Here is a 9804-nt window from a genome sequence, read left to right on the forward strand (position 1 = left end):
TTCCACCATACACAGTGTCTCAATGTGAAGTGATATATAAATATAAGATATGACTGGTTAGGAGATGTATTTCAACAGAGCCATTTGTACCTGTTGTCCAAGCCATGACACATTAATCAACAATAGGCAATTTGGTCTTGCATGACCAGATAGGAAGAAAAGAAGAGGCTGAAGCTTTATTTTTCCTTAAAAAAAAGGAGGAACACTAAAGTAAAATCTATTCAAGTTTCATTATAGTATGGCTTGAGACCTAATGGGTAATCACAATTGCTTCAGAAAATGTTGGCTCTTGAATACGTGCTAAATCAGGGGCATCACATTGTTGTCACGTGATATATTGTGACTTTTTTCCTTCACTAAAACTGGGGTGGGCATGGCCAGCACATGATACATCCGGCGGCCCACGGGCTGTAAGTTTGACATCCCTGTGCTAAATAATTAGTTGGTTTTGCTTTTTTTTAAAGAAAAGAATTTACAAAGGAATATCAGTGTAATGCTGTTATAAAGTAATAAGAATGAGAAGCAAATGGAAGGCATAAACTCAAATCATAAAAAGAAATGAAAGATGGCAATAAGAGAAACAATGGACCAAAAGTTGTTGTAAGGTCCAAATAAATACATAAAAATTCCTGGCAAGTATTGAGATTTTCCAATAGTTAAATCAAGTAAAATATAAAAATTTTGAAAACTTTAGTATTCAGTATCATATTTATCTGATGCTAGTGAAGAAAAGTGATTTTGATTGACAAAATGGAAATAAATTTAAAATCATTTAGTATATTTGGTGTCATCTCTCTATATGAGACTATTAGACTATTGATGAAGTTGGCAATTGAAGTATTTAGCTAAATTAGTTTCTTTACTTATTACTTCTGCCTGAACCAACATTGTTTAATTATTATTCATATTATATTTACACAATAGCATATAAACACAATGTCCTTTAACATCCTCTAAACTAGGTAGAAAAAAAAACCTGTACGTTTATCAGATTCTCTAAACCCATAGCCCCAGCATCAATACTCATCTATGCAATGGAAAAATAACTGAATGCAAAATGATTGTGTAATTTGGCAAACTATGATTAATATACAGTAAAAATCATATAAAACTCTTAATTCTGATTAAAAAAACAATTGCTGAATGCAATTTATTCCTCTCTTATATTTGCATAAACTTGAATCTAAAGTTCACAGATCAAAATACAAAACAAATATACAGAAAGTCATGAATCTGAAGTCAATTAAAATCAGATTAAGTGAAAACATTTCAACTTATTAGTAAAGTATATTAATATCTAGTTTATAGAAAGAGTTTAGTTTCAGAGCCAGCTTTCATACAATCTAATTCCAGGTTAAATAATCTAAAACAAGAACAGGGAAGTTAAGTATACCAACATTAGTGGATTTTTTTAAAAAAATGCCTTTTGTTTGATGTGCATCCCAAATGATTGCATCTATTCATTTTGCTTTCCCATTCTAGGTCCTTGCAAAAATGTTGATTCTCTTGTCTTACACTTTGTTACCATGGTTCATTATATTGAGAGAGAAACTGGCTGAAGATGAAATATTCATGAACATGAGTGCTGCAATAAAATTTATTTATTTATTTGAATTTATGAGCTGCCCAACTCCAATTTGTTTCTTTCTTTTAAAAGACAGTAAGAGAACAATTGAGGGGTAGAATAAATAAAGCTTTTGTTAAGAAAAAAAAACCCTTCAAATATTGTTGCCTTAAACATGATGCCAGAAAATTGGAAGAAGACTGGGGAAAAACAAACATTTAGAATATAATAATTTGCAAAAATAGTAATAAGATATTGTTCCAATGTACACTTCTGGCAAGAGTTGGTTTGTTATAAGGTTCCCATACACAAAATAAATGCTGTGTTCACTAAGCACGAAGCTCTGCAAATTGCAGGGAGCTTACAGGCTCTTGGCTTTTCTCAAATCTCATTAGGTCTGCATATTAATGACCTGCAATAATATAAAGCAGTCCTTGAATGGCATCCCAAACTCCCCCTCCCCCAGGTGCCTAAACTTCTCATAGCCAAGCATAGAACTCTTCAAAAAGGCTGGGATTCCTTCCTCCTCCATATAGACAAGTGTCAAGGTTTCTATGTTTCTGGGCAGTTGAGGGTTTGCCTTAGAAGATGTTTTAGGGAAGATACAGACAGAAAGAAAGAAAGGGAGGGAGAAAACAAACAAGCATAAACCTGGAAGGCATTTTTGTAGCAGCAGCTCTCTGGAGATTTTACCAAACTAGAAAAAGCAGAGATTTATTACTACTAAGCCTAGATCCCAGGAACTCGGTTGATTACAATCTACTGACAACACCTGGTAAACTGCAGGGATGCTGTTCAGTGAAGCAAATGCTAAAAGAGTCAGCATTCCTCTTAAGTATACAGATGCAAAGTGAGAATACTATCAGATTTACCAAGGGAATGAGAGTCAAATTCTCTTCAACCAAGCATTACAATACTTACTACTTGAAAAATACTACATTTCCAAGAATTTTCGAGCTTCCAACTGAAGATAAAATGACTGTTCTCCATTATACATACATACATACACATACATACATACATACATACATACATACATACATACATACACACACATAAAACAGTCTACTCTGTCATGCATTTGAAATTCTCCCTTGTTCAATTCCCTGTGGACCTATCGCTTGAGCATAACTCTGAATAAACTCAGTTCTGAGCCAATCTGAGAATTGCTATTGAAAACCAGTCTGAAAACATCCCATTAGCTTTTCAGGATTTAAGAAGCCCACCAAAATATATCAGCATGGTTGTATCAATATAACAAAGCACGATTAATGTTTCAAAATGATCTACTTTGCAAAAGACAGCCAGCATTAAAATAATAATAATCTTCTTATAAGTGTGTTACAACTGAAAAATCTATTTGTTACATCCAGTCAGATGTACATTAGCATGAAATTATAAACGCTCTACATCAAATTACTTATGGCCCATTATTAATTTACCTATCTATAATTGCTCCTGATGGTCCTATTAAAAGATCAAATATTTAGAGTTCCCCCTCCCCATCAAACTTACCAGTGGATTGACCTCGATTAGTGGCGTCATGATCGCTGTCTCCTTGTTCACTGTCTCCATGACCACTGTCCTTAGAGCTTACTATGTCTGCTTCCTGGAATGCAGAACTAGAAATATAAAAAAAGGAACTTAATGTTTGAAGTACCAAGAAAAGAGAAATTCGTAAAACATTCTTCTGCCATCATATGGCCACAGGTGGTGCTGCACTCAGCTAGATGGTCTTTGCTATACTGTTTCAACTAAGCAGCACTCTCCATCAAAAGCAAAACTTATATTTTCAGGGACAGTAACCAAATATTTAGAGTGCTTGTTATTTCCACCATGTGTATTCGGTGTAAATTATGCTAGACTATTTTGTTAAATAGTCAAGGATCTAAATTTGGACAGGTAGTCCTACAATGTTACCTGTTAAGTTTTTGAAACATAATTCAAATCAGTATAACATTTCTCTTTTCCCCCCAAGAAATTTCAGTGTGATTCACCAAATGCCATAATTCAGGAGATGTTCATTGCACATATCTGGTGCCACCTGAATACATTTATTTTATATTGCTCAGCTGCTATTTAATACCTTCTGTGAGTACATATCTGTATGTTCCTTCACCTTTAAGAAATACATGTCAGGTTGTACATAATTCTGACCCTAATTTAGGAAATCAGAAATGTGAAGCTCCTACCTGTTTACACGCCGAGGTCTGTCGACTAGATAACTGAGCTCCGTACGTTGATGTTTTGTCTAAAAAATAATTAGGAAATAAACAAATAAATAAATGATTGTGAATCTTTAGTCATAATAGCACACATATATGCATATATACTTGCTTTTAATCAATTAAATAACTAATACTTCTGGTATATCTCATCTGCTTTTTGCCATTCTCTTAAATTGAATAAGAAAGAATTATACATTTGTCTCTAAATTAACAATTAACAGCAACTACTCATCTTATGTAAAATCCACAACCGTTACTCAAACTAGCCAACATGTACTGTGGATGGGGAAAAAACTCAAATGACAGTTAATTAAACACTTCAAGGCAAACTATCATGGAAGCAATGACATGTTTAAAAAATAATGTATAGCCATAAAATATCCAATATATCTCATTGGATAAGGGGGGAGAATTAAAGCTGTGTAAATAATAATAATTAAAAACTCTCTTCTACTTGCACTCCTGTGGTCATTTACCTGAGATTAATTCCTGATAAAGTTAGTAGGCTTTACTTATGAGTAAATATATTTAGAACTGCACTGGAAATAGGTTTTACATTTTCCCAACAATATGTACACAGAAAATATAGCAAAGTTATTTTGTATCACATCACAGGTTAAAAGGCTAAACCCAGATTATAGGATAGATAAATATTATTTACACACTAGCTTAATACAAAAGTTCCATACTTATTAAGGATGCTTTCAGTTGCATTTTCTCAAGGTACCTCTTTTGATGGGGGAAAAACAGAATAATAATCTTATGTAGCGATAATGAATGGATTTTTAACTATGAAATTTTAATTCTCTGCTTGCTAGTTAGATGTTCATATTTCATAAGTAAATGTCTGCATATCCTCAATCACAAATAAAGGAATTTCTAAAGGGCTGTTTGTTGATTTCCCTCAGACTTGGTATCTGTTCCTGAAAAAGCGATGAAAATAACCATAGAATTAATTCTGACTAACCATTCTACACAAATAGTAAATACTGCTCAAGCTATGCTGCTTTGATTCTGAAAATGGAACAAGCAAACTAAAATGTTCACAGTATGGCCTTTGTTAAACTGTAACAATATTTACACTCCTGCATCTGAAAAGAAAGTGGCTGAAAAGTGACAAAGATGGTGCAGAAGAAAGCGGCACTGAACTGCAGATTGACTTATATGTACACAACAATGTTTTCCAGACAAGAGCTTGTGTTGTTGGTGAGTTGACATAAATCAGGTACATATTCATCTGCAACTACTTGCTATAATCACAATGATAGTGGAAAATCTATTCAGGTTGAACAATAAACTTCTAATAACAATTAATGGTGAGAAATGTCAAAGTACAGAATTGTAAGCATTTGTGAAAAGAAAACTATCAGAAAAAATGTATCAGGTTTATACTAACTCTAGAATTGACACAATGCTACCAGTATTAATGCTACTACTTAAGGCTACATATTTTGACTGGAAAAATCTGGACAACCATAAAGTGGCTACAAAGAATTTTTGTTTTCCTTCCCTCTATCTCTTTGTTGCCCTTTACTGATTGTGCAAGTTTTGTGTTATCAATAATAAAAATGTAGGGATATTTGTCAATTGTAATAATATTCCAATTATTATTGTAATACTACATTACAAAAATAATAATTGTAATATTGCAATATTAGTTATCAATCCCATAAGTTGCATGAGAGGAAGTTTCCCCAAATTCAACAGGCAGCCCAAGCCAAAAGGTGTCGTAGACTAGTCCGGTTAGGATGCAATGATGTGTAGACCTTGTAGGTATTCCTTTTCAATAAAGCGAGGTTGTATTAGGACATCAATTAACCTCAACTGGTGACATTTTTAGAGGGAAATTGAGGCGAACACTGCAATGTACTTGGCAGGAGTGGCTGCTCCTGAAAGGTGGAGAAGCTAGCGTCTTACCTCACTAGACAATATACTGCCATTCGAGATGATGTCGGGCTGCTGGTCGGTGTATCCAGTGACGATGGCCCCGCAAGGATTGTGCTCCGCCTCTGTGCTGCGGGAAGGGCTGCAAGGCTTGAGGAACATCAGGTCGGTCTTAGCCGATTCGGGTGTGAGGCAAACCTGATAGCAATAGTTCTGGTTGTGGTGATGGGAACTAAAGCTTGCCGACTCCTCTACGGGCACCTGGACCGGGTTGCTGGGTACGTTAGAGCTCTGGACCAGCATGATATCCGATTTGCTGAGCTTCTTCTTACGGGCTCGCGCCTGGCGGCTGCAGCAAGAACAACAGCAACAACAACTCAGGCAACAGTCGCTGGCCAAGCACGTGTAGATATTGAGCTTCTTCTCCTTCTGGCAGCGGACGGCCAGCACGATCATGGCTAGCAGGAAGATGAAAGAGACCGAGCCCAAGGCGATAATGAGGATCAGAGTCAGGTCCAGGGAGGTGTCGGCGCTGCTGGCCCCGCCCGAGCGGCTGGGCCGATGTTCTCCGCCCGGGCCTCCTGCGCCCCCAGGGACTAGGCCCCCAGTGCCCGCTCCTCCCGCGCCCCCGCCCGCGCCCGCCCCCTGGCGCTCCACTGCGCTGTCCACCAAGACCACGTGAAGGGCGGCGGTGGAAGAAAGCGGGGGCTGCCCGTGGTCGCGGACCTCGATGACCAGCTCGTAGGGCCGCTGCGGGTCTCGCTTGGCGGGCACTTTGCGCGCCGTGCGCAACTCGCCGGTGCGCCAGTCCATGCGGAAGAGGCTAGCCTCGTTGCCCCGGGCAATGCTGTAGGTGAGCCGCGCGTTTTCTCCATCGTCCGCATCCACCGCCGCCACGCGGGAGACCAAGTAGCCCGGTTCGGCGCCTCGGGGCAGCACCTCTCGCGCCGGCGTGCCGTTGCGGCCCGGCAGCGGGCTGACGATGGCCGGCGCGTTGTCGTTCTGGTCCACGACCACAATGTTGACGGTGGCGTTGCCGGCTAGCGCTTCCTCGCCGTTGGGTTCCCCCTCGCCGTTCCCTCCGGCTGCGTCGCGGGCTTCCACTTGGAAGCTGAACTCCTTGAGCTGCTCGTAATCGAAAGAGCGCAGCGCATAGAGGAACCCGTTCTCGGAGTTGATGGAGACGTAGGTGAAGACCGACATGCCCTGAATCTGGCTCTCCAAGATGGAGTAGGCTAACTGCGCGTTGGCACCCTGGTCTCGGTCCGCGGCGCTGACGGCATAAATGTAGGCTCCGGGCACGTTGTTTTCGCTCACGTACACCTGGTAAACGGGTTGCGAGAAACGGGGCGCGTTGTCGTTCACATCGCTGACTCGCACCTGGATGGACTTACTGGTGGTCAGCGCCGGTTCGCCCATGTCCCGCGCCACCACGGTTAAAGTGTAGGCGTCGCCGCCGGGCTGCTCTCGGTCCAGGGGCCCCTCGGTTACAATGGTGTAGTAGTTCTTGAAGGAGCTTTTCAGGCGGAAAGGCGCGTCGCCTTGCAGCAGCTCGCATTGCACTTGCCCGTTCTCCTCGGAGTCTCGATCCGAGACGCTGAAGAGAGCCACGACCGTGCCTGGAGCCGCCGCCTCGCTCACCGCTTCTTTGACGGTGGAGAAACTGATCTCGGGAGCATTGTCGTTGGCATCCAGCACCCGCACCAACACCTTACAGTGAGCGGGCACGGCATTGGGCCCCAGATCCTTGGCTTGGACGTACACCTGGTACACGCTACTCTCCTCGTAGTCCAGTTCGCCGTTGACTTCCAAGCGGCCGGTCCTTGGGGAGATGCCGAAGAGTTCCCGCGCCCGGGCAGAGATGTGACTGCTGAACGAATAGATGATCTCGCCGTTCTGGCCTTCGTCCGGGTCGCTGGCATTGAGCTGTAGCACCAGGGTGCCGGGAGGCGAGTTCTCCGGCAGGGAGACGGTATAAACGGGCTGTTCAAAGGCGGGCACATTATCGTTGGAATCCAGTACCCGAATAGTGAGCAGGGCCGTGCCGGTCCGTTGCTGGGGCTGCCCACCATCCACGGCCGTGAGCACATAGCGGTGCACCGCCTGCTGCTCTCGGTCCAAGGGCTTGGACAATACTAGTTCGGCGAAGCGATTGCCATCGGGTTGCGTCTGGACGTCCAGGGAGAAGTAGCTGTTGGGGGTGATCTCGTAGGTGCGCAGCGAGTTAGTCCCCACGTCTGGATCAAAGGCGCTTTCTAAGGGGAAACGGGTGCCCGGCGTAGCGCTCTCCGAGATCTCGACGGTCAGGTCGGGCTCCGGGAAAGCAGGCGGGTTGTCGTTGATGTCCAGCACTTCGATTTCGACACGGAACAGCTCCAGCGGATTTTCCAAGAAAACCTCTAGGTGCAACTGGCAGGACGGGCTTTGCTTGCAGATTTGCTCCCGGTCGATCTTTTCACTCACATACAGCACCCCGGTTTCCAGATTGAGATCCAGATAAGGGCTTCGCGAATTAGGCACCGTCTGGAAGCGGCGAGCGGAAAGTTTTGTAATGTCCAAGCCCAGATCTTCGGCAATATTTCCCACGAAAGTGCCATGTTCCTGTTCTTCCTGCACCGTGTAGTGAAGCTGAGAAAGGGCTCCCTCCACCATCCAGTTTAAGGCAAAGAAGAATAGCACCACCATCTCCAAAAGGGGGAAAGAGATCCCCCTCTCCGACGCCAACACTTCCTCCTTCTCCACCAAAAAATCCCCCTCCTCCTTCGAGAAATACCGTGTTTAACGGGCCTGGAGAGGAAAAGCAAAAGACTGAGGGCGAGCGTCAAAAATGATTTATGCTCATTCCTTTCCCTTCATTTTCTCTTCTCTTCCCCATCACCCTCTTCCTTCACACGAAACTGGAAAAAAAGGGAAGGGGGGGACGATGACGGAAGGCTGGGAAATCATGCAAGACAGGCACGGGAGGCTGCCAGGCAGAGCTCCCACCACACCAAGTGATCTTCGTAAGAAATGGCTAACCAGAGGCAATAGGTAGGTGGCTATATAGACAGAAGAGCCCGTGCTAATTTATTCCCAGTGTCCAGGCACTGCACCGCAGCAGCAGGAGGAGAGGCGGTGGAGGCAGCAGCAGCAACAAATCCGGGGGAACCGGTATATTTCAAGATTATCCTCGGGTTGGCTTTCTTGTAGGAGCAAGAGGGGGGGAAGCTGCCAGAAGAACCGATGGACATGCCCCTTTCGGTTGAAGAAAAATAAATTTGACCCAAGAAAAAGCTGCTCTTTCTCCCTCCCTCTTCCCGCGGAGGAGGAGAGGGGAACAGATGAAACTAAAAACAGCCAGAAGATATTGCAGCCATCGAAAAGATGTGGCGGGGTGAGAAGAAGGTAAAAGAGCAGTTCGGCGACCCTAAACTTTAAATCCCTGAATTTCTCGAGGACTCAGTGGAGATTCTCTTAAATCTCTCTCGCCATCTCTTCCTTGAATGCCTTTTCTCTGAGAGCGCTCTCCCTCCCCTTCCCCCGCTAACAAGAGTCCGGATCAGTTTTCTTCCACCCTCCTCTTTTTTTTTTTTTTTTTTGCTATCTCTGGCTTCCCAGACTCATTCACTGACTCGGAGGCTCTCTTTCTTTCCTGTCCCAGCTCGAGCTTCTGTGATCTCTTGCTGGCAGTTTCTGAGCTCCGAGCGCTCGGCTGGTCTGTTTTTGCGCAGCGATCTGCTTCTGCCAACCAATCGCCTTGTAGTTACAGGCCTAGGACGAGAGCCGATTGGTTTAGCCGCCCGTCGAGCAACCTCCGTCAGAGAAAAGGGAGGAGAGAAGACGGGAGAACCCGTCGCTCGCTCTGTCTGTCTGTCTCTCTCTCTCTCTCTGTGTGTGTGTGTGTGTTGTGTGTGGCGGAGAGAATAACCCTGACACTCCCGAAGCGCTTACTGGGGATTCTCTGCCTCGGAAAGTTACTATTCCCCTGTTGCAGTTACTGAGCAAGGAGATTACTTCTCGTCATCAGGCAATACCATGACGCTAATAAACAAGCTGGTCCTTGGAGATGGAATTTCCACCTGCTGCGGACTTTCCCTTTCGTCTTTTGACTCTTTCCACACGCTCCTTGCTTGAAAAAAAGGAAAGCCC

General features: G+C 43.6%; 1 protein-coding gene across 4 annotated transcripts in view; it reads right to left on the reverse strand.

Annotated features, from left to right (window-relative positions):
* PCDH10 (protocadherin 10) overlaps nucleotides 1–9328 on the reverse strand; it is a 47557-nt gene extending 38229 nt beyond the window's left edge. For all 4 annotated transcript variants that reach the window (XM_026668644.2, XM_087963132.1, XM_087963133.1 and 1 more), the window contains exons 1-3: nucleotides 5710–9328; nucleotides 3757–3815; nucleotides 3080–3186 (exon numbers count right to left, since the gene is read on the reverse strand). In XM_026668644.2, the coding sequence (XP_026524429.1) occupies nucleotides 3080–3186; nucleotides 3757–3815; nucleotides 5710–8361 (2818 nt within the window). In that variant the 5' untranslated portion in view covers nucleotides 8362–9328. The remainder of the gene's footprint in view (nucleotides 1–3079; nucleotides 3187–3756; nucleotides 3816–5709) is intronic.
* Between the last annotated feature and the right edge of the window lie 476 nt (nucleotides 9329–9804).

The sequence above is a fragment of the Notechis scutatus genome, chromosome 4 (genome assembly GCF_049901735.1).
Source record: "Notechis scutatus isolate UNSWTSFEM ecotype Mainland chromosome 4, rNotScu1.2, whole genome shotgun sequence".
NCBI lineage: Eukaryota > Metazoa > Chordata > Lepidosauria > Squamata > Elapidae > Notechis > Notechis scutatus.